The sequence below is a fragment of the Pieris napi genome, chromosome 8, assembly GCF_905475465.1.
Source record: "Pieris napi chromosome 8, ilPieNapi1.2, whole genome shotgun sequence".
Classification (NCBI taxonomy): domain Eukaryota; kingdom Metazoa; phylum Arthropoda; class Insecta; order Lepidoptera; family Pieridae; genus Pieris; species Pieris napi.
In genome coordinates, this window is record NC_062241.1 from 1,459,097 (window position 1) to 1,486,011 (window position 26,915).

Below are 26,915 nucleotides of genomic sequence, written 5' to 3' on the forward strand. Positions count from 1 at the left end.
TACCCATCATTAATCATACGTAAAAGAACTTACCCGTTTAATATTCTACTTACAAAGCGAACAAATAAAGCGGAGTTAATAATAATACAAACATGTATCGCTCTGGGAATTAAAGTTATTACCCTCAGTCAAGGTGACGCCAAAACATTGACTCGACCATTACCGCATATTACCAAATGAATATTTGAATACAGAATTCAGGCTGACACCGTAATGTAATTTTATGATGTAATGACGAAAAACTGAATATAGTTAAAGATTATCACTACTTGGTTGGAATATAAATAGCTATAAATAACATATTGTATAGCCTCCATTAGAAAAGGGTTACTTTTCTTTATTAAAATCCCAGAGGCTCTTTTATCTCTGCCTTTTAATAAATTTAAGTAATGTATTAAAGAAAATCTGTGTAAAAAGGCTTACTATAAAGTTAACGATTTTGTATTTGATAAAAGGGCCTGGCTATTTCTACAGGCTACTTCTAATTAATTAGCGATATATGTATGTTTTAAAATAAGTGTTGTTTGCCATAATCATTTTGTATGATGATTTGATATTTTAAAAGAGTACCGAGAGTTTTTACGCCTGCATTTTCTCTCGGCCTACACCTACTGTCTTCTTTGCCGATGAGTAAGGATGTCTACCGATTCAAATTTAATGACGTGGAATACGTGATACATGTATCTTATATTCCATGATAAAAAAGTTTTAAAGAGCGTATCAATGCAGATTTCACTAACAGTACTTTTAACTTCTTAAGCAACATTTATTTGATCGACTCCAATGTTGAGTTTATAACGAAACCATAAAGAAATGCGCAATTATTTCCAGAAAGGAACTGCAAACAAATAGCACACAAAGTCAGGCTTGCCATCGCTGTCATAGTATCTATTATATAATATAAAAGCAAAGGGACGGATGTCGACACGACCGGAGTATAACGAGATAAGGTATGCGAACCTTTTCATCCTCTCAAACTTACTACCGTTAATTTCAATTGTCCTATTTAAATTATGCCTATTAGTATAAGAGATTATGTATTGATTTCAAGCACATTAATTGATATGTATAAATGTTTATAAGTACGTAAAACATGCAAGAATAGGATTGTCAATGACCCCAAGTATCACTTGAAAAGTAAATTTTACAAAGAAAAGTTACTGTCATATCGATATTATATTATGGTTTCTGTAACTGAGTCACACTGAGATAGTGTTTAAAACTTGCTTCACCGAAATTGAATTGAAAACCAAGAAGCTTGGCTTCTTATAATAATAATAATATTTTATAATTATTGCACCGAATTCTGTAATATATTATCGCGCTCACTATGTCGGTCTCTCATCCTCATTTTTTTATGTAACAGAAGGCAAACAGGCAGGAGGGCCACCTGATGTTAAGTGATACCGCCGCCCATGGACACTCACATTGTCATGAGGCTCGCAAGTGCGTTGCCGGCCTATTAAGAAATGGTACGATCTTTTCTTGAAGGACCCTAAGTCGAATTGGTTCGGAAATTCTTCAGTCGGCAGCTGGTTCCACATAGTGGTGGTGCGCGGCAAAAATTGCTTTAAGAAACGCTGAGTTGTGTTGTAAATGAAATTTTGAAATCGAGTAGTTTCCTCTTAGTGTAAGAAGTATAAATTCTTTTTGCTTTGTATATTAATGGTCTAAGATCCCGATATACAACGACCTTCGCCGATATGCTTATTTAATGAAACGTATTTTATATTTAATTTAATATGTCAATAAATGTAATCCATATGGGTTGCCTAGCAAATTTCAGTCCAGAGTATTTTAATTAATTTAAAAAAAAAATATTTTTTTAAACATTATAGTATATCGGGATCTTATACTATAATGATTTGGTAAACACTAATGGTGTTTCGAGTTTAAATTATTCACATTAGATAATGTGACACACTGTGTAAGCACTTTCGGGTTTGTTTTGTTTACGAATTCACGTAATTGATCCAATTCCAGACTGTCAGTTACCAGTTTTGCAGAAAAACCTTCGATCCGATTTCAGGATTATACGTTACGAGTTTTAACATTCGACGTGATTTATTCCCATTTCGAAGGTTAAAAAACAATTGAATTCACAGCAAAACAAGTGCTGAACATGAAATAGTACTTACGTTGCTTGATAAATAATTAAAGCATTTGCTTTTACTGATTGATTAAATGACTGATTTTAATATACCGTAAAACTTTGGGACAATATTAATTTTGTTTTTCCAAATTTTACTAACCATCACGTTTATGTCCAACTGATCGTTTCTTTAACTATAACCGTAAGTTACTACAATTTTTGAAGTGAAACTTCTTTATCGGGGTTGGAAAAAAAATTTAGTGTAACATTTTTTCGTTACGCGTCACATTTTTCCGTTACGCGCCATCTTTTTGAAGTGAAACTTATTTATCGACGTATGGGAGAAATTTTGTAGCAAATCGTCACGTTTTTCCGTTACGCGCGATGTTGCTTTTTGAAGTCAAACTTCTTTATCGGCGTTGGAAAAAAAATTACCGTCACATTTTTCGGTTACGCGCCATCTTTTTCTTGTCCGTACCACGGTTGATCCGAAGAGATTCGAAGCCATTAATAACAAAAATATATAATAACGATAACAATGATAGTAATAATTCTATTACAATTAATGAAATTCTATAATAATCTTCGTAGTAATAAGGTAAAATGAAATATTTGTATTCATGTCTATGATAGTAAAAGCCTTTTGTTTAACTTTATCTAATTTAACGAATTTCTGTAAAGTTGCATATAGTAGATCATTTTTCGAAAAATAAGATCATAAAGAAGTTTCACTTCTTACGTGTGTACACCTAGTACACGCACATTTTTTTTTTGGGGACAGGTGGCAAATCACCTGGTCATCTCACTTCGAATTAAGTTCTCCATCCTGGAATTGCAGCTGGTTCCATAAAGTTGTGGTGAATAGGAAGTGTCTTAAAAAGCGCGTGGAATGCGTCAAGGTATAATAGTTAGAATTTCGCATTCTGTCTGACGTTGGTGATGAAAACTCTCCAGGATATATCTGGTAGAAGATGCAGAGCCAATCAGATTGGTAATAGAAAAGAGTGCAGTGATTAAATATATTGAAATTACTTATCTCACCTAATTGTACGAGCTCCAAGCGCCTGTCAGTCACGAAATGCCAGGGAAATGCTTTGCAAAAGCTTGCAACTCCGATCTTCAGGTCGTGGACATTAGTTGACGCAGCAACTGACACCGCTTCGCTGTGCACCTCACAGTTCTCTTCTTTAGATTTCTGATGTAAGGGCACCGCACTTATCTCGTATCTGGAAATAGACTTTATTGAAGCTGGCAAAAGACATAGAAGATCTATCATTGTCACAAATTGTGGTGAATGTCAACGGGCATAATTTATCACTACAATACAATTAGAGTTTCAACAGCACAATCATTAATGATTTCCGCATTGATTATAGTAACAACATGTGTTGGCCTAGTGGCTTCAGCGTGCGGCTCTCAATCCTGGTGTCGTAGGTTCGATGTCCGGCTATGCACCAATGGTCTTTCTTTTTTTTTATATGTGCGCATTTAACATTCGCTCGAACGGTGAAGAAAAACATCGTGAGGAAACCTGCTTGCCTTAAGCCCTATAGAGGGCTTGTGCTACAGAAGGCTGATAAGCTACTTGCCTATTAGATTGACAAAGAATTATGAATCAGATACAGAAATGTGAGGCCCCGACTTAAAAAAGTTGTAGCTCTATTTATTTATTTATTTTAAATTTAAATAAATAAAAATAAACTCAATGTAATCCTGTTTATGTTGAATTCGAATAGAGGCTATTTTTATTTTATTTATTAAGGCCGATTTATATTATCTTAGTGTTTAGGAGAGTGCTTTAGGATAGTACTTTAGTTGAAACATGTAAACGCTACTTGCTTTAGTAAACGCTACGCTAAAGAACTTGCCTTTCAAGTTGTACTAAAGCACTCTCCTAAACACTAAGATAATGTAAATCGGCCTTTACTTATTCTAGAACAAGGTATTGCTAGTTAAATAATGCGTTTTATCACAGATCTTCATTATCAAACGTTTGACACAATGTAAACAATGGAAGCTACGTATCATAAACAATTCAACGCCAAATGCTACGTGCTGTAAACCAATAGATTAACTCTCGCAGAACCGTACCTCAGTTAAATCTTAGGATCATCTGTAATTAGTAAGGCTTAAGGACAGCATCCATCTTGACTTAATGTGCATCTAAACCCGGTAAAGAAACATTATGGCCAAGAAGATTGACCTAAGTAGATGCTAAGATGTTCAGTTAGAATACAAATCTATTTAGAATTTATATAATTCAATTGTATTAATAAACAAAATAACTTTATTCATTAGATAAACAAGTACACTTATGAACGTCAACAGAAAAGATGTTAAATTGATTCTAAATTTACATTTATTACCAGTTCGCAAGTCAAGGGCGTAGAGCGGGCAAAAAGAAACTCTTCGCCACTCATTTTAATCGCCAAGTTTTGAGTCATACAAATTGTTTGGACTGGAGAAAATCAATCCCAAGGATTAGGATCGTTTAAATATTCGTCAAATTTATAAAAAGCTTTATTTATTAATTTACTTTTACGGAGAGTTTAAGATTTATTCAATGATCATTCTCTAATTTCGCTTGGGAGTTTGTTGTAAAACGAATACAATTTCCATATAAGGAGTGGATTCTTCTGGAACCTGGTTGGTCGTACGCTTAGATTCGAATAGATAGTTTCGAGTATTATACTGTTGAAAGTCACCATTTGTTTTCAATTCGTAAATATATGTCCAAAAAATACATACTGTATAATATAGTATATATCTAACACTACTACTTCAATATGGACAAATGTCAAAACAATGCTAATCATAATTAAATCAACATCAGAGTAACTTAAAAATACAATTCTCGTGAATTCTACACTACGGCAACATTTTTAACTTTACGCAACGCCAGCTCTCTTTACAATACATACCTAAATCGCCTAGGATCGTTTGTATAGCTCATCAGTCTTATTTCCGCATGGGTATCGTACAGTAACCGCGCGATCGCCCGCAGACTTCCAACGAGCATATAGGCCACTGGCTCACTCTCCGTTGTAAGGTGTAGTTCTATGTTCCCTGCGTGCGATGTACAAACAAAAGCCGCTTCTGTTTCCGTCGTCTCGTCTTTGAACACATCATCCTGTGAAGACAGGTTAGGTATTAATGGGCTTATTGGACCTAAATACATCAGTACATTCTAAATATAAAGATAATTAATAATAATAATAATCTTTATTCATTTCTCACAAAAAGTTAGTACATAAACAAGTGACAGTTATAATTATATATATAAAAATGAAACCCGTTTTCCGTTGTCACGACATAACATGAAAACGGCTTGACCGATTTGTCTAATTCTTTTTTTATAATATTCCTTGAAGTAAGAGGATGGTTCTTACGGAGAGAAAAATTAAAAACAATTGAGTGAAAAAGTCTAAAAACAACACTTTTCTATATTCCCATACAAAATATTAGTAATAATATTTAAAGACAATTTGAACTTTAATACCATATCATAAAGTTCAAATGTTAGTGGAGGGGTTCCGGGAAGGTAAATTTTTATTTTATGACATAATGTATTTGTTGTATTATCAACTTCCTTTTTTTATCTTACTAGCTAGACCGGTGTCCCGAATAGCAGAATAAGTATTAAAAAAAAAATAAAGAATCGACTGTTAGGCGGTACGATGTTCGCCAGGCCAGCTAGTACTATTATAAATAAATAATTGTCTTACTTCTGTTTAGGGAAAATGCTAGTTTGTGCCGCCTGTTCACCAATTAACTTTTCTATGTGCGCATTTAACATTCGCTTGAACCGTGAAAGAAAACATTGTGCGGAAACCGACTTGCCTTAGACCCAAAAAGTTGACGGCGTGTGCCAGGCACATGAGGCGGATCACCTACTTGCCTATTAGATTGACAAAGTCATTTTTTTATGTTTGCCGGGTCAGCTAGTAATGTATATACGTATAATTAGAAATTTTTATCGGTAAAGACAGTGTTATGAATTCAAACCATCAAGGATCAAAACTGTTATATGAGTTAGTTAATTTATTATACCGAAATTAGTTAATATACATATATGCGTACAATTTCTTATTCAATAATCTCACCTGATCATGTAGTACATCGTGAACACTGTCTAACGTAGTAAGAAATTCAGTCAAGTTAGTTCCTAAGCATTTAAACGCCCGTTCCAGCCGACAATTGTGAGAAAATGCTGTCAAAATTAAATATTCCCCTAGTTTCGCTATAAAGTCTTTCGTGCATACACCTGAAACAAAACATAAAGAATGTTAAAATTTTAGTTGGCATACATATTTATTAAATACAAGTTTTTTTACCAAGTGCTAGTTTCTAGGATTTGAGTTTGTTAACACAGGAGGCGAAATCGACCGCCACGGACGTTACTATTCGTACCCTCTGAGATAACTAACCTCTCGAAAAGGCATGGCACAATGTATAAAAATAATAATTAATGAAACAAATAAATAATATTAATATATATTAGTTATTATATTTTAAGGCTAGTTTTTGTTTTATTGTGCTTTTTTTGTATTTATAAATGTAGATATACATATTAATGAACTAGATTAGCTAATAACATAGATTAGCAACAGTCGTTTTTAAATGTCCGTTGAGTGAACTGACAAAAGGTTTGCTTCATGTCAGTTCGTATACTGTAAAAAATTGTTTGCCTTTTCGTAAATATTTTTAATATATTACTATGTCATTTTGTGTTGTTATTTTATATGTGTATTCATTGTTTTGTATGTAAAAAGTAATAGTTATCGCATTGGAGTCACCTTTAACGGTAGCTTATTTTGTTAAACAAATAAATAACGTTTTGGATGAATTTGTTTTTACAATAATAATTTAGCTCAATTTTTTTAGTTAGTAAATGTTCACTTAGTATTTATATTACCAGTATATTTTAATAATTCGTAAGCTTTCTTCCGACAGAATAGGCCCGTGGGAAAAACCGACCTATATCACGATCTGACATATTATCTTCATACTATTATACATATTCACATGGCTACGTTAAACTGCTGACTTCGTAGGTACTTGTAGAAGCCTTTTTTGTATAGACTGATAATATAAAAACGCAAGTTTGAAATTAAATAATATTTTACGTCCAAATTAATACGAAAACACTCCATAACTGAGTCTACCCAGCTTTGATCACGTTCGCGTGGTATATTACCCCTTTTTTTAAATTTACTTTTCGAAAGTCAACTCTATTCCTATACAAATTTCATCCAGTTTGGGTCAGCATGAACGCGTAATAGACGTACTTTTCGTAGCAGAGTTACTTTGAGATTTGTTGCTACTTAATCTAGTAACAGTTGATAATTCGAACCAGCCCTGCGATTCTGTAACTCACTTTTCAAACTCACACAGCGGTTTTCACCGCTGTGTGAGTTCGAAAAGTGAGTTACAGAATCACAGGGCAGCAGAAATATCCTACTAATATTTTAAACGCGAAAGTTTGTAAGTATGGGTGGATCTTTGTTACTCTTACACGTAAAAACTACTGAATGGATTTTATTGAAACGTACAATAATATAGCTTGTAAAATATACATCAGAATAACACATAGTCTATAATTTGTAAAGATAATATCAAGTAAGTAGGGAAAACTCTACCATCTGCGAGCTATTCTGGCGTGCGCTGTTAGAACTGCTAGAGTTTCACGTCATATGTAATGTATGATGGAAATGTTTTAAATCTTAAATAGTACTACAAAAAAGCCTTTTTTATTATAGCCACAATATTGAACCATAACTACCATAATAATTACTTGATAATTAATTTCAAATGCACATTTCGTAGTAATAAATTGATTCCTAAATGAAAATAGACACTTTTATCGCTTCTCATATTCAAAGTAGATAAAATATGTCTTTCACGCTACATCATTTGGACAAATATTATTTTAATCATGCGCAGACGAAGTCACGGGCACCAGCTAGTATAAACATACTTCTATACTTTATATAACTGATAATGTTTGTATGATAGTCATTCACACAATAATATTGCGCTTGTGTGTATTAGTTATAACTGTTTGAACTTTGAACTATATTCATGTAAATTTGTATATATTCGTGTAAATTCGTTGTTCTAAAATTCTAGAACCATCCAGTGTACTTATCCCTCGCGATAAATAATATATTTTTATATACCGATTTTTTTATTGAAGTTGCACGGTACGTAACTCAACATTGCCTACATCAGTCTAACATTGTTCTTACATCTAAATCAATTAAACTTTGCTAACATTAAAAATATTCAATTCCTCGCAAAGATAGTAGAAAATACTAATTGGGTTAAAGTAGTGGGTTGAAGTTCTTTCAACGTGTTAGTCGTCGAACAATAGAGCATCTTAGTTCATGGTCAAGTAGAGTGGCCTTATGAAAACAGATAGGCTATTTAATTTCAAAGCGCTTTAACCTAGACACAATCGGTGTTAATCAGAGTGGACAGTAAACCTATAGAATATGTTAACAACTATGTATGTTAGGAAATCAAGTATCTTTCGACAAGAACAGCAGTGAAAACGAAGTAGATAGAAGAATAAATGCGACTTGGAAGAAGTACTGGACCCACAAGGAAATTCTGAAAGGAAAGTACAGTCTACAACACAAGAAGATAATGATGGATTCAAATATTCTACCTTGTCTGACATACGCAAGTCAAACGTGGGTTTTCAGCAAGAAAACAACTAGAAAAATCCTGTCTTGCCAGCATGCAATGGAAAGAAGCATCTTAAAGTTGAGGAGAATGAACAAAATCAGAAATGTTGACATTCGTAAAAAAACAAAACTTACAGATGCACTTGTACACGCTCTAAGACTATTGCTAGAGCGGGGGATAAAAGATGGACACTACAAATAACAAAATGGACTGGACCTACTGGAAAGAGATGTATAGGACGACAAAGAAAAGATGGACTAATGACATTATAGAAGTAGCGGGGAAAAACTGGATGAATGTTGCTCAAGACAAAGAGATATAGAAAAATATGGAGGAGGCTTTTACCCTAAAAGGGGCCATACAAAAACTAGACCACTAAAAAAAGAAAAAAGACATGTAACTTAAAAAAAAACTTATACCCACACAACTAATACTAATATTAAGGAAACTAACCAATTGTTGTATGGATTAATAAAGCTTTAATAAGAATAATAATGGTCAAATAAGTCTGGCATATGGGGCTGTAAAATAATTTTACAGCCCCAACGATAAAGGTTTCAAATTATTTGAAGGTCAGAGTGTTCTTTGATGAACAGTACCTACTTGACGAGGTCTTGACCTCAGATTATTTTTTGTTACGTGGATCCAATTATGGCAAGTCAATGAATAACTATATTCTTTTATAACAAAGAATTTGGCATTGTCTTTTCTGTAAGAAAAGATCGTACTTTATATGGCTTCGCAGTTGAAAATAGAATACTAAAAATAAAAGATGAAAGGTCGTCTGACGTTAACGCCCAGGTAAGCCTGTTAAAAGTCGTGATTGAGAGGTTTTAGCTTGATGAAATTTTGACTTTTTAAAATAATATTTTTTACCAAATACAAATACACGGACAAATCTCTGAAAATTCAACCACCTTTCACAACTGCCGTTACTGAAAATTCATACTAATACAGCAAGTATGTAAGTTTTAAGTACTTTATAACTCAAACTCAAAATAACTTTATTCATATAGGCAACCAAGTACACTTATGAACGTCAACAGAAAAGATGTTAAATTGATTCTAAATTTACATTTACTACCAGTTCGCAAGTCAAGGATGTAGAGGCTTTAACTTTTGTTATCATTTTGTTATTAAATATTGAGTACTTTAGGGTTTGAGTGTGTTGCTGCTACTGTGCTTTTAAAATAAATTAGATGAATGAAACTTTTTTCCTTTATAAGGCTCTATCCCAGCACGAATTGCTGTCAGTTTCTCGGGGTGGACTGCGGTGCGCAGTGGAGAGCTGGAGCACTGAGGCGCGCTGGCCCGTAATAACAATTAGTTATGTAAAACATTTATTTAATGTAATTTTATCAATTTTTTTTCTGAAATGGATTACTTGACTTGTGATCAAATATATCGTGTTAATTTGAAAATCATGTTCTATATACATTTTCGTCATAAAATGAATTCAAAGTATCAAAAATTGGCTATGTTAGGATTTTTTTCTATCGAGCGAAGTTATTTAAATCGTGAATTGATCTTTCAAAATGGATACATAAACTACTTAACTCCACCATATATTTTGTCCATGCGCCCTACTTCAAGAAACGTTGACGAAAAATGGAAAGAAGCAATGTACTTTTTTTGGAGTTTGGCGACCACATAGGTCCTTAAATGAATATTGGACCATCATCTAGTATAAGCAAGAACGGATGTAGCGCTTGCGTCTGGGCAGCACAGCAGCATACATCTTTGAAGATATTTACTTCTTTAATAAGCATTGACTTATCCGCAAAATCAACCCAACATTTTGCGACTTGCCAAATTTCTCGTAAAGTCCGTAAACATTTTATATTTTCGACGCCGTAACGACAGCCTGAATAATAAAGCCAATTGAGTTCATTTGTCAAAATAAATTCCGTTTCTTTTAGTATTTTTGTACGACTCATTTGATGTGAAAGTTTTTTATCTCCGAATTTATTTGAGAATTTATTTTCCCGCAAACAACTTAACTACACAACGCGTACCAGCATTCTTTTACACACTATTCTACGACCAAGACAATAGTATTTAATATTTTATTTATATTTATATTTCCAATATATTTTTTAAATATTCACGACATTACTAGCAAGGTGCTTACTAAAAACACCTTTTGAGCGCTTTATACATTACGGGATTGATAAATAGAAATGCGAGAGTAGGCGACGCAAGTGTACCGGAAGTATACCTGCCGCGTGTTTAAACATTTCATAGTTTTCGCATATTGCGGTAACACTCGTCACACTCGGTAGAAGATCATATTTATCGATGCCAGGAGATCTACAGTGACCTAACAATCAGCTAAGTTTAAGCCAGGAACAAATTAATTGTATAATTGTTTTGTATTTTTCTATATGTTTTTGTTTTGGTATGTATTTCATTCCAATAAATATATATGTAAACTTACTGTCTGTAGCTCGAACCGCGTCGTATATTTCCTGTAGGTAGGCATAATTTCGACAGGTTTTCACTTCGTCTGGCAATCTCCTCCTATAAAAAAAGATATATTTATATAAAAACTAGCTGACCTGGCTAACTTCGTTCCGCCCTACAACCTTATAATATCGTTGTTACTTTAATTTAACTTATTTTAGGATTTCATTAATGTTAAGTACCTATTACATTAATACAACTTTTTTGCAAATACAGAAATGTTTTATTGCTTGCCATTGCGAAAGAAGAATGGCAGTTTTACACATTAGGCATCTTCTCTCTAGCGTCAATATGGCGATACTGCATGTTAAGCACTTTCTGATATCCAACATCTTTTGATCAGGATCAAAGCATGGTTATGCATCTCCTCATTCACCTCAAGATCGGAATTTCTTGAACTGACACGAATTCGACGTAAAATGATGCGTAGTTTTGTCAACAGATGGCACCATATGGTTTTTGCATTCGTAAAATTAATTAATGTATTTATTGTTATTCGATAACTTATCCGATATTTTATTGCTTATTCTGCTATTCGGGACGGAAACAAATCCAACAAATCAAAAACCATGGCAATCGGTCCAGCCGTTCTCGAGTTATAAGTGTTGTAACAAACACGACTTTCTTTTATATATATAGATATATTTGAATTTATAAGTTCTCTAATACTTTTAGCCTTACAGCACTGAGTTTCAAACGTAGATTAGACAATAACTAGTTGAAATTACAATTTAAAAAAATACATTGGTTCTGGTTAGTTTTAAACGTTATTCTTAAGTGAGCTCAGTTGTGAAATGACGGACGTCGAGGTGATAGGGGTGGAATTACGTATTCTGCCTCGCCGTATTTATTTATATTAAGAACTAGCTGGTCTAGCGAACATCGTACCGCCTAACAGACGATTCTTTATTTTTTTTTAAATACTTATTCTGCTATTCGGGACACTACCTAGCTAGTAAAATAAAAAAAGAAAGTTGATAAGACAACAAATACATTATGTCAAAAAATCAAAATTTACCTTCCCGGAACCCCTCCACTAACACTTGAACTTTATGATATGGTATTAAAGTTCTAATTGACTTTTAGGTATTATTACGAATATTTTGTATGGGAATATAGAAAAGTGTTGTTTTTAGACTTTTTCACTCAATTTCTTTAAATTTTTCTCTCCGTAAGAACCATCCTCATACTTCAAGGAATATTATAAAAAAAATCAGACAAATCGGTCAAACCGTTTCCATGTTACAACGGAAAACGGGTTTCATTTTTATATTTATAGATATATTGTAAATACTGTATATTTGTTTATTAATTTCCATAGAAATATCTCACGTTTCATTCAAAACAGTTTGAAAGTAATATCCAAAAAGGCTAAATCCACCTTTTTTCAATTATTCATAACTACAATATTGAAAATGGAAATATCGTTCGTATTTTCGCATTTCAATTGGAATTTATCGTCTCACATGAATTGGACTGTGATAAAATGACAATTAGCATTCGCGTTGCAACGTCGAACTGATGTTTGATGCATTAAAATTGTGCATTGAAAAATGTATTGTGTGTATATTTATTATTAAAGCCTGATTTTCGCTGTTTTCCTTGTCTATAAGCTTCGTATGAAATAATTCTAGTGACTATTAGTTCAGTTACCTTAAAGCAGCACTAATTTAAAGCTATAAAATAATACGATAAATCTTTGAACTTGGACTTAAATCTGTTTCGTGATTTTTTCTTCTTAATAGGCAAGTAGAGCAGTGTTGGCCTAGTGGCTTCAGCGTGCAACTCTCATACCTGAGGTCGTAGTTTCGATCCCCAGCTGTGCACCAATGGACTTTCATTCTAAGTGCGCCTTTAACATTTGCTCGAACGGTGAAGGAAAACATCGTGCGGTCAAAGTGTCAGGAGAAGACCATCCTCGTTTAATACATTTATTTTCTCAAAGTTGTTGCTACGAGGATCTGTTTCCGATATCCATGGAACTCCTTTCATAAGAAATACTTAGGTTTTCTCAAGATTCAAGACTTACTTAGTTTAATATGTTATCCAATTGTATTCATGAAATATTTTTAAACCAGATAAAAACTTAAAAACAGTTATTTTAAAGATGGAATACATAATATATCCAAAAAGGTTCAAGCATTTACAAAACTTTTTTAAATCGGTCCAGTAATATTGAAGTTCATCCGTTATAAATAAAAATATAAATCTTTCCTCTTCATATGAATTTTTCAATGAAATTAAACTTACAAGCAGTGGTATTTATCGTAGTGCTCGGCTTGATTCTTCGTCAGCGCTGTCACCGCTGCATGCAGACATTCATTCTGAAACAAAAGTTTTTATTTATTGAAGTGAAACTTGTTTAGGCGCATGAGGGTAAAATTTTTACGGGACGTCACTAAAGCCTATGATCGACGGGCGAGTAAGACCGTGGTTTTAAATACCGACGAACCTGGCTCGCGGCTCGTTGGTGCTGATCGATTAGCAAGCAAAACAGTCGCAAACATGTCTTGTTCTCTTTCCGACACGCGGTTTTGCATGGCGAGCCGAGTAAAAAATATAGCACGACGACGAGCCGCGAGCCAGGCTCGGCGGTATTTAAAACCGTGGTTTTGCAATGATACACCGGCGAGCTTTACCGACGAGCCATAAAACCGCGGTCTTACTCGTCCGTCGATCAGGCCCTTTAGATGAGCAGCGTTTTTGTCGAAGAAAAGGGAGAGAGCGATTGAGACTTGAACACTGATGGTTGTTTTTAATACATTAATATCATTATTATTTTATTATGTTACTAAATTATCATATTTTTGTTGGTTTTGTATTTTTATAAGGGCGCAGAACCAAGACCTTTTTTGCTAAGACCCAGTTGGTTATTTTATAAAATGTGGACATAAGTTAGCAATTATGATAATAATGAATTTGTTATATTATTTGGTAATTGTGGCCATATTTATGTATAAAGAAAATATACATAACAACAACTAATATATCATTAATTAATATAGAAAGACTGGCAAAATTAAATTATGGTATTTGGGAAGCTTAATTACTCAATAATTAATTTACAAAGAAATTTCACTGCTGACATGTGTACTTTGTACGCACGCACTTTAGTATATAATACTATTAAATAGCATGGTGCTATTTATTATAATACAACATTCTTTAATACTTATTCAGCAATTTAAGGCCGTACAATGTCGCATTTGTACCAGGATAGTATAAAGTTGAAATAGCATTATTTGAATTCTATTTCGTAGACAAGACATTTCTAGAACATCGATCTTCTGTTTCGTGACCTTATTGTATAATTGGAAGTTGGAACACGTGCAGCCCTGAATGCTTATAATGCCGGTTTATAGAATATCTGTGGTTATTTTAAAACAATTTTATACGTTAGTTCTTCGATAGATTATAACGATCTGCTCCCGTAGTTCATTTCACGTACTTCCACTCCCACTTAGGAATTTAGTATATTAGATAATTTAACTTAGTATTAGTATAAACATATGAAGTCTAACCAATTCTCAGAATCGACTATTTAGAAGTTACACATGTGGTATTATAATTACAAATTCTGAGAACAATGAATTTCGGCTACACTGCTTTTTGTTAGCAAAGAGTTTTGTCGCTAGGGAAATACTTTTTTGATTTTCTGATTCTGATTTTGATCTATGGTGACATTACACATTAATTTAAACGCTTAAGGAATCGTCTAACGCCCTCTCTGAGTACGGCTCTGTGCCGTTCGGGAGTTTGAGGACTTTAAGATAATCAGTCAATTCCTGGTAGAAGTAAAAGAAATTGATGTTACAAACTGCAGCTCCAAAATACAGTATTTATTTTTAAAATACTTCATAATAAATGATTAGAGAAGCTTGCCGGAAGAACCATTTCTCACAATTTCCGACGCCAAAACTCTATTAAAATCAAAACAAGAAAATGAGGTAATATCTTCCAAGCTCTCGCTGTAAAAACCCTAAAATCCATTAGTCATCTGACACTGAGTGCGATTGGCAGCCATTTTAACGTTATCCATCAATCAAAATGCAATCTGATATTTCCTTATTATGCTGGTGAAGTGACGCGGCTTTGCACGGATGTCTTAAGATGCTTAGCGCAGCTATAATGAAACAGGTCGTACTTAAAAATATATAATGTTTTATGTAAGAGTTCTTTTCTTATAATCTCATAGGATTGTTCTTTGGTATCCTTAATCTTTCAATGGGTTAAGATGCAGATACATTTCTGTGTTTCATTGATATTTATGTGAGCAAATGGTTGTTGTTTTTATTTATTTATTAAAGTACGTGACATATATAATGCATTTTCTATAGTTACAATCCATCTATTCTATACATGACAATAACGGTGAAAAAACCTTTTAATACTTTTGACGACTCATTGGTCTAGTGGTTACCCCGGCTGAGACGAACATCGATGTGATGAGCATTTGGTGTTGTGCTTAGGTCTTGGGTGTTTAAATATGTATTTATATGTCTTTCTATCTAGAATATGTATATCCGTTGCCTAGTACCCATAACACAAGCTTCACCAGCTTAGCATGGGACTAGGTCAATTGGTGTGAATTGTCTTTAAATAAAATAAAAAAATAACTCTCAAACATATACATAAACACTTACGTTTTTACTAGTAATTTTTAAGCAAAAAATCACTAGTAAAATTAAATTACTAAAAGATATTAAATTACAAAAAATTACTAGTAAAATAGCGGATTAGGCATCAGAGGCGCTTAACAACGCTTTTTCATTGATCAGCAAACTACCGAATATATGAAGCTCTGAGCAAGTAGTGTTTATTCTGTTTTATTCGCAAAGAATTCACAAATCTTTTACAGACGGAATTTGGAAAACTCTGCTGATTTTAGACATAGACATAGACATAGACATAACATTTATTACAAACAAAAACACACATTTTGCCCCTTGTCAGTGATTAATGGAAGCATTTAATTAAAGAAATGTGAACCTCAAATAATATATTTTGATTTAAACGTGGATATATCTGTGTGGAAAGTATAGTACGAACGTAAACCATACGCAAGCTGCGCATGTAAGGTTTCTCTCTTAGTCGGCTTACTGACGATATCGCCTGAATGTGAGAGTTAGAATTGAGATTTCAGAACTGAAGTCCAAGTACTAAGTGTTATTTGGAACGCGAGGATCCTTACTGCACTATGATTTTCTATATATTAAAGCAGTTTATACATAATTTACAGTATATGTCGTCGCCGGCATAACTTTACAATTTCCAAGTATTTTATAAAATGTTAGAGTTCATTTAATGACAGATGTAGCCTGGTACTAGGCAAATCTATAAATAAATAGATTCTAGGAATTACCGTCGATTTTTTGCGTCTAAGGCAAGCCGGTTTCCTCACGCTGTTTTCCTTCACCATATAGTTAAATACGCACATAGAAATAAAATTAATTAGTGCACAGCCGGGGATCGAACCTACGACCTCATGGATGAGAGTTGCACACTGATGCCAACACTGCTCTCTGAACACAGTAGGTATAGTTTGGCAAAAAATTTGAATAACGAGTTAGGATATGTTGGAAAGTATATTTTAAAGTAAAGATCGCCTAACAGATGACAGGTGTACGAAATCAGTAACTACATGGAGACGCTACCCATACAGGCAAACGCTACAGAGGCAGCCCCTTTGCTCGGTAGGATGATGACATCAAAAATCGCGGGTCCTCAATGGATCCCAATAACTCGGGATAGAGATAGATGGCAAGGCTTGGAGGAGGCCTTTATCAGAGAGGGTTTCTGATACATACTAACTGTAAATTTTGTTTACTAACACATATGATAATTAGATGTTAGTGTATCTGGAAATTATTTCAGGCTAAAAATAAATTTTCGTTATTTAATTCTGTAAGTAACTCAAACACCACACTCCTACAAAACATCTGTAATTTGAAGTATCAAATTAATTGTACAATTTAATTATCAAACTGTCTCGGTTTTCACGAATAACAATAAATGTTTTATTACCTAGAGCCCTTTCTGAAAATCGTTTACAATCTCCGGTATCAATTACATTTTTGTTATTTTCATTCTCTATTTACTCAAGTGATGTTCTTACTGCATTAATAGAGAATGAATATAACTACTAGTTACCATAAACGGCACAACCAAACAAAAAATGTATGCGTGTACTAGTGTACACACGTAAGAAGTGAATCTTCTTTATGACCTTATTTTACGAAAAATGATCTACTATATGCAACTTTACAGAAATTGGTTAAATAAAGTTAACTTAGATAAAGTTTTAAAAAGGCTTTTATTATCATAGACATAGATAGAATAGAATAAATAAATAGAACACAATTATTTCATTCTACCTTATTACTACTAAGATTACTACAGAATTTCATTAATTGTAATATAATTATTACTATCATTGTTATTGTTATTATATATTTTTGTTATACTATTTGTTTTATACATTTTATGAACGCACTACACGATTTTTGACATAAATAATAATGATTCAAATGCATAATATCTATTTATAACTTAACATAATACTGCAACATTAATTAAATATAACGTGAAAAAAATTATCCAATATAAATAACAGTACGTTGTGGTAAGCCTGAAGTTAGTTTTTAGAGGTAGGCAAACTTCACAAACAACAAATCTTGCAACTAATCAATAAACTGGATCCGAAATCGCAGGACAAGAAAAATGTGACGACGTCACGTGACGTAATTTTTTTTCCAACGCCGATAAAGAAGTTTCACTTCAATTATAACAAAACATTTAATAATCACATTAATTAAATTTGTTTTTTCTTACAAAGAATTTCTTTGTTTGAAATGTTTATTGTCTAAATAACAAAACATCCCTCATTCTTTCTACCGCATAAACAAAAGACAGAACTCTAACTAGAAATGCGAACTATTCCAATAAAAAACTTTATTAAAAGGATTAGTCTTCAGAATGTGAGCAATAACAATCAATATTGGTTTTAATTGCTTTGTACGCAACTTCGTCCATCGAGTTTGTGAAGTAAATAACAATTTCCACTTTGTCTATTGATTGTACAATGACCCAATTATATCGTACAATTAATTGTGTCGCTTGATTTCCCGGAAATTAATATTCTTGGAAGATTTGATGGATTTGCAACTTTTGCTATTTTGGTTTGATCAACCGCTTTCTGTAATTTAATTTTATCGTCTATTATCTTATCTATTATCTTATATGATATATTATATATATCTTATACTTCATGCATTTCAAGTAAGTTATTGATTACCTTTGCACACAAGGAACAAACCCAAAGGCATTTTATATAATATAGGGGGGCAAACGAGACTACGGGACGCATGGAGACCTATTTTAATGGGTGCGTTGCCGGCCTTTAAGGGTGTATACTCATTTTATAAACATAGCTAAGTGATAATCGACAATCCATGCGGACCAACTCATGTTTCTCCGTACCATGCTTAGTGAGGGCTTAGAGTAACAACTCAAAGAATAGCAAAGAAAAAAATTTAGTAGGATAGGTTTTATGTGTTTCGATAAGAGATAGATCGAGGAGATACTCGATTAATTATTTATTAATAATGACTATGATATTACTATTACTACAGACTATCAAATAGTCGTTAATTTGTAGATCTAGTAATATTGGCAAATCGAAATAACCGATCGGAATAACAAGTATTAACTGTTGTAAACTGATTAAACTTTGAAGTTGTTAATTTATGAGTACAACCTGTGACATGTAATTTGAATGGCAGCTGACACCGGCGCCGTTGCTCCGATACACATTAAGAGCAATGATTAAGAGTTAGGAATTATATTCTATAACAAGTGACGTGTACTTAGTTATAATATTAATTCTTTAATCCTGAATATATAAATAAATACCACATAAATAAACTGCTCGTTCAATCAGATACTTACTGAACGAAGGGTAATTAAGCTAAATAATTAATAACGTATTCAAACAGATCAAATATCAAGGGACATAATAATACAGGAGGTTGTTACTATTGTTTATTGATTGAGAGACCGCAAGTCGCTTAAAGGTTTTGTGAAAACTACTTGGTGACGTGATTCAGTTTGATTGTTAAAGCGTGTTTAACTGGAAATATTAAATGTATATTAATATTATTATATTTTATTTGTGGATAGACGATACAGAAGCATTAGCAGGAAGCAAATGGAGAAAGAAAGCCATGGATGGAATCAGAAAAATGTTGGAGGAGGCTTTTACCCGTGAAGGGATTTAAATCAATGGTTCTGAGGCAAGTTACGATAGCAAGAGACAAGAAAACAGTTGTAAAGTATGGAAATAAATAGGCTTTATTATTATTATAATTATTTTCTTTTTGTTTCGCCTAAAAACTAGCGGTGCTAATCTTGGTCTTAAAATCAGATTTCTGTATTTGTTGCTTGATATTTTTTTCAATAGGCAAGTAGATAATCAGCTTTTTGTGCCTAACACACGCTGTTGTTTTTTTTTTTTTGTATAAGGCTTTCCTTCACCGTAGCGAGTGTTCATTCCGAACATAGAAAGAAAAGTCTTTTTAGTGCACAGGATTCAAACGCAACCACTAGGCCAACACAGCTCTCATAATAATCGAATCAATTATTTTGTGTCAATATATTTTTAAGTGTAACAGTTAGAGCTTTGGATAGTGACAATAAAATTAATATATTATTACTGCAGTGTTGGCGTAGTGGCTTTAGGATGCACTCTCAAGTTGAGATCATATGTTCGATCCCCGGCAGTAACAATAGACTTCTTGTCTACCTGTGCACCTTAAAACTAACTCCTACGGTCAAGGAAAATATTGATAGGAAACCGGGATGTCACAAAACCTATAATCTACGAAATGTGCCAGATAAAGGTCCAATCACCTCCAGTTTATGAAATAAAAATTATCAAAGTAACGAATGCAAGAGGTCAAGATTCATATAGGTTTGTATCACCACTGGATTATTAAAACTATTTATTGTTAATAACCATAAAAATATTAAATAAACTGCATTAGGCCGGCAACGCACCCGCTAAAAATGGGTGTATGACTGCCCTTTTTGGGCGGCCCTTAGGCTGGTTTGTCCCCTTATTCTATAAAAAAACCATAGGGGGGCACAACTTTGTAGTTACAACATTGTGTACAACATTCTACATAATATAAAGTTATATTAAATGCGGAAGACGAAACCCGTATGTAATAAAATTACCCTAGAATGTGTTATTAATATTAATGAATTTCCCTGAAAACCTATCAGAACCTCTCCGGAAATAGCTTTATTAAGAACACATTAGTAGGGGCCGCTATTAATTGATTCTAAGTATTAATAGGGTAGATACGTTATTAATGTAAATATATTGGATAAAATCTTAAACACGGTGTATTAGTTTTTTTTAATTGCCTAAAAATTTTTTTATCTCATCATATATACGTATACTATAGTGGGTGTAACTCGGAATTTGATTCCAGTGAAACAAAGAGTAAACTAAAGACTAAAATGTAAATAATTAATAATTTCTTTAACGACGCGTGAAAAAAATGAACACCTAATGGCTTTTTTATTCCTCTCTTATATTAAATATATTATTATAATAATCAATGCATCTTACTATTAATTATATTTTTTTTTTCGTATAAGTAGGTATCGTTGTTAACTGTGTTTTTCTGTTTAAGTTTGAATGTGTATTCCGTTTTTGGCTTTTTGTATAATGTAATTGTTGATATCGTATAGTTAGTAGCTGTAGGAATGTAAGCAAATAAATAAACATATCTGTGACTTCCCTATATAATTTTCTGATAACCAAACTCAGTATCTTCCAATAGCAACAGCTATCACGACATATTTGAATGCAATTTCGATGTGTTCTCTCAATGTTTGCTGAAAAATTTTAAGTTGAAGTTGCAATTTTTATTGCTATTAGAAGTGTCAGATTACAGGCGCTAGTTTTAGCTCTTTAATCCAAATACACAACGTTGTTTATGGTTCGAAAAATCACAGGGACCATATCATTACCTCTGGAAGTATTTCAAAAATTTAACCTATTTTTTTACGGTATATAACAATTACAATGATTATAACATTTTCAAGTTCAAAATGAGTTTTTTCTATAATTTACCTAAAGCGCGAATAAGTGAATATATTATTAATATGCTTAGCAATAATAGCCTTTTAATTCAGACAATTTAACATTTTTAATTCAATCTCCTTTTGGGTATCTGTGTGCCCTTTTTTGGCAAAGGCCTACTCCAAATCCCGCCATTTTTCTCTGCGCTGTGCAACTCTCTGCCATGTACCACCTACTGTTTTCTTAATTTGATCTTCACCACCTTCTAAGTTGTTTTCCTCTTTTTCGTTTATTGTACACCAGTTTAGTACTTTCTTGCTCCACTTCTCTGTTCCTCTGGCAACTGGCAGGTAGCAGATGTTGGAAAATTTAATAAAACTAAAGTGCGAATAGGCGGGGTGCATGGCAAGAGAAACAGATAAGCTGTGTCAATTGGGTGGGACCCAAAACCTAGGACGAAAATATTTACCTTCATACCTAAACAAATGACTGAGTGACAGAAACACAAAAACTTCGGGTTAAGTGCTGTCATTAACCGCTCCCCATGCGACAAGATATCCACAATTGTTCCATGTGCCTCGTACGAACACGAATTATCTGCGATTCGCCAATGTTTCGGGTTTTAGCTTACTACAATACAATTTATGAAGACACATTTTCCACCTTACCAAAGAGGGTGTGATGAAATAGTTTAGGATCCGAGAAGACTTTGACTTTATTTAGAATGTTTCTTTAAAATATTAGGTTGTAGTTTGTTTAATTTTTATTTCAGTTATTTTTTATCTATTAATGTACTCAATTGGCTCATGTTTTCTGTTTCATATATTTTGATTATCAATGTAATTTGATTAGGATTTGTATATTGTCTAAATGTTCTTTGAAAATATGGATATGAGTAGCTGTAAGATCACTTATAAATAAATATGCGTGTAACAAACAAAACTACGCACAAATTGAGTTATTTCTATTAAGTTTGGATACTATGAGAAATATGCCTGAATTATCCAACTTACGTATTGCTATCACAAAACTTTTCGTATAAATAACTCACGTGAATTATTTTTCTCTTATTCATACTATCATAATGTAATCTATGAAAAATGTTTCGTCCAGTTATAGTTTCATTTGTTTATTTCAATAACTCGAATACTGAGTTATATAATAAACAAATAGGATTGTCAAGGTAAAATTTGTATCGTTTTATATAAACAAGAGAACAAAAAAAAGGTGCGTGTACTTATGTACGCGCGTAAGAAGTTATACTTCTTTGGCATTATTAAAAATAGTTTTTGATTGCATGCAAATAATTAATTACAATTAAATAATCAAAGACTGGAAAAGGAGTCATTAAAGTCAATAAAGTTCAGTTTACATTTGAAAAATTAATTAAATAAATATTTATTATTATTCTCTTACATTAAACAAATAAAACACTATTTATCTTTAAAACATTTTTATTTCATTATACTATTTATTTTTAAGTGACTCTAATGTCTTCATCAGAATTTCGGTTTGTAATTTTAAATTAATCATTACTTGGTTGTGCATCTACGAGGCTTCTCCAAAACTACTTGCTTTCTGCAACAAATAAGAGAATATTAATTTAAGCTCTGTCCATGCAAAACTTAAAATTTTTTATAATTCATATTATAAATTTTTTAACACATTTATATTAATATAATTATATAAATGTGTTAATAATATAATTTGTAGCACATGCTACAGACCTGGATAGCAACTTTCTTTTATTCTATTTAGAGATAGAGATAATTTAAATATAATACCGGTGTCTTCCTTGTAGGTTTCTTTGGAGTTGTTTGGGGATTCTTGTTGTTCAGTTCGACATGATTTTCTTTAACCTTTCTTTAATCCTACAAAATAATGAAATTGTTAAGTTATGTTGTCACTGTTGTGCACACCTTTGTTTGGCTTTTTTAGTATTCAAGTTATGTCAAAACTGATTTATTACCTTGTCATTGTTGGCTTTATTTGCTTTTGGGATATCAATTGTTTCCAAAATGATTTTATTTGTAATAACCTGAAATATATAAATAACATCTATTAATTTAAGTATCATGGTGAGTGGTTCGCACTCAGGTATTAAGGTGTATTATACCCACTGTCCATTATAAGTGGGAATGGGCTCACTTCTGGCAGGACAGAGTTTCGGTACTACAAGTGCAACATGGATGTTTTGAGGTATTACAATATCTCTAACTACCCTGTAGGGGAATAAAGTAATGTTGTAAGCATATGCCTATGCTTGAAAGGTTGAACCTTGAACATCACCATACATCATATTTATAATTAACATTCCTACCTCGACACCATCACAATCAAATTCATTGAAATCTACTTCAAACCATTGTGTCTCAAGAAGGTGATGGTGGCTTTGTTCCACCTCCAGTTTTTGATGTTTCACGGCGATAAGATGACAACTCTTTTTTTGTATTCAATTTAGTGCACTTCCACTGATTCATCAATTGTTTTTTGTCTCTTGTCCTTATATTTGCTAGATTAAATCTGATGTTTTGATTAAATAATGTGGTCATTTTTTTGAGATGCAGGTACTTATTAAAATGTTTACTTCTCTGTTATATCGCTCCAAGCCTTCATTTTCTCCTTATTAGTATTCGTGCTTAAATCTTTGTTCTCAATTATTGATATATAGGGTCGTAGAATATTTCTAAAAAGTTGCTGTAACAAACGCAATAAACAAAAGCAATGAATAATGGTTCATGTTTCAGTTTTAATCAACAATAATACTCGATAATACATACGGATAGTTAACCTCAATTGTATTGAAGCACTCAGGAAGGTTAGCACAGTTTTTTCACAAATATTTTATATTATTTCACAAATATTTTGTATAATGAAAATAACTAGGTATATAATTATTAATTTTAAACAATAATTAAAACTCCTATATTTGTTTAAAAGGTAAATGTCATTGTCAGATGTCAATTGTCATGGTCATTCAAAATTCTTGTTAAGCTGCTAAGCTAGAATATGCGTGAAGTTAGCTTCACGCATATTCTATTTCTTTTTACTTGTAGTTTGTCTTATTCCCATCTCGCTCGCGCACGCTATATCACACTGCCAATTTTGTGTCATAGGTGCGCGCGCAATCGTAAAATTTCACTCTCATCAATTTTTCATAACGCGCCTAAAGAAGTACAACTTCAAAAACATATTAGGATGACCTACTACGTATGAACGTAGTCATATTATTACACTGTTTTACCTTAGACAGTGTCTTTTCTGATTTCAACTATGTATAGATAGTGCAATTCATGAAGATGCGCCCCACCAATTTTTGGTTGAGGGGATCGCGGGGTGCGGGGTGTTTGCTCCAAGCGTCAGTTACGAACCGTCAGCTATTCATTTTAGTGTGCGTGTGTACCGATAACACGCAAACATTGACGGAAGCTTGCACACATATATACTATAAACGGTTAGGAGGAATAGTGGGGCGCGTCTTCGTGGATTACACTATCTGTATCAATGTATTGGTCTGCGCAATAAACACTCCCTTTAAAAACACGTAAGGAAACAGAGATGATTTCGACATGTCTTGTACTGTTACCTGACCACCTACTTACCGATTAAGAAAAATAATCATACAAAATTTTAACCAACACATTGGACTTTTTAATAAATAAAATAATATAGCGGATCAATCTCGTACACAATTCGTTCGTTACAACAATACAAAATAACGTACTTGAATGTCAATGTTTTCATATTCCGAACGGTATTTAAAATTATTTTCACAACAAACTTTAATAGGAATATATCAGTGTCGCGCTCATATTGAAATGGGACGACAAAACTCCGCATCCATTTGTTTTATTCCACATTGGAATACATAGTTCGTATCAAAGTTTCAGGTTCGGAAATGTTCCTATGTATGTTCTATTACTTAATGTGACAGTCACCTGATCAAAAATGATAATGGACTCTCACACTTACTGCCTTGCCAGAATTGGTACTTGGCTCTTTTCTTAATGCATTACACATAATAAATGTTTACTATAAGGTGTTATGATACATATACGAGAATGTAAGTGCGTGCTCTTATTTCACCATGCCTCCTGCTGATAGGGTACAAATCGTTGTCTTTAATTTAATTCATTATTATTAATTAACTATTAATTGCTTAAGATGTCATGTGGAACATGGTGTCATGGTTACAGCTCCTTACAAACATCGTGTAAAACAAAAAACTTGGCGATTAAAGAGAGTGGCGGAGAGTTTATTGCCAGTTCCTCTCTTCCGTTCTTCGCCCTTGATTTGAGAACTGGCAGTAAATTGAAATGTAAAATTAGAAGCACATAATATGTTTTTCTTTTTTGACGTTCATAAGTGTAGCTACATTGTGTTACCTATATGGATAAACCATTTTGGTTTGATTTGATATAATACAAAAACAAATTTATGTATAAAATAAAATGAAGTTTACAATTATAATTATACATAATAACTCGACAAGACATGCTGCATTAACTATAAACTATGTTGCCATGCTAACAAACAATAACTCACAGATAAATATGTAACTAAATTACTCAGAATAGTGTATACTTCTACTGGTAAATTCGCATCGTTGACGAAGCTTTAGAGATCAAAAACAAACTCATACAGAAACCTTTAACAATATAGAACACTATTGTAAAACTAGCAATGAAAATACGCTTTCATCCCAAAACTAACATCGCATATGAAATATTTGAAAAGCATAGGGTGACCCGGTCGCAGGATTTATTTGAACCGACATCACGATTTTAATACGACCGCACTTTTATGATTCCATAAAGCCTCATGCTCTAGTTTCAGTGTTTTAAAATCCATATAGTTTTAAAGCAATGGCGCTAGTATTAGCTGCCATTATTATTATATGGTACAGAGCTCCTATATTAACAACGTCGAAGTCTAATCAGTTTATAACCGGTAACGCTTATGGTTTATTCAATTTGCCAATATTAATAGACCTACAAATTACTATTTCATAGTCTATAGTAATTTATAGTCTTGCATCTGTTTGCCGAAAAGCCTTGTATCCACTCACAGCAGTCGCCCCGATTAAGTGTCAAGTAAGGGGCCTCATAGCCTAACGGTTTTATTAAGTGGCAGCTAGGTGAGGGGTACCGGGTTCGATTCCCGGTTCGAGGGCAAGTTTTAAATTAATTTAAATTTGTTCTCGGCCTTTGGGGGGGTTGTGCGGTACAGGGCGGGTGCCTAAGCCGTAAATGGAGAACACGGTCGAATTTCTAAAGACAAGCACGAATTTAAAAAAAATCCTATACTTGACGCTGGCAAATCGTGCCAGAGCCATAAAAAAAATAAAAATGTGCGTGTACTATTGTACACACGTTAGAAGTGAAACTTCTTTATGACCTTATTTTTCGAAAAATTATCTATATGCAACTAACTTTACAGAAATTGGTTAAATAAAGTTAAATTAGATAATGTTTAACAAAAGGCTTTTAATATCACAGACTTGAATACAAATAATACAATTATGTATTTCATTTTACCTTATTACCACTAAGATTATTACAGAATTTCATAAATTGTAAT

At 32.9% G+C, this 26,915-nt stretch overlaps 1 protein-coding gene across 1 annotated transcript in view; it reads right to left on the reverse strand.

Moving 5' to 3' along the window:
- Positions 1-26,915, reverse strand: part of LOC125051858 (head-specific guanylate cyclase) — an 85,906-nt gene that overhangs the window by 34,829 nt on the left and 24,162 nt on the right. The window contains exons 3-7 of the mRNA XM_047652451.1: positions 13,496-13,569; positions 11,220-11,302; positions 6,196-6,356; positions 5,014-5,222; positions 3,134-3,318 (exon numbers count right to left, since the gene is read on the reverse strand). Coding sequence (XP_047508407.1) covers positions 3,134-3,318; positions 5,014-5,222; positions 6,196-6,356; positions 11,220-11,302; positions 13,496-13,569 — 712 coding nt within the window. The remainder of the gene's footprint in view (positions 1-3,133; positions 3,319-5,013; positions 5,223-6,195; positions 6,357-11,219; positions 11,303-13,495; positions 13,570-26,915) is intronic.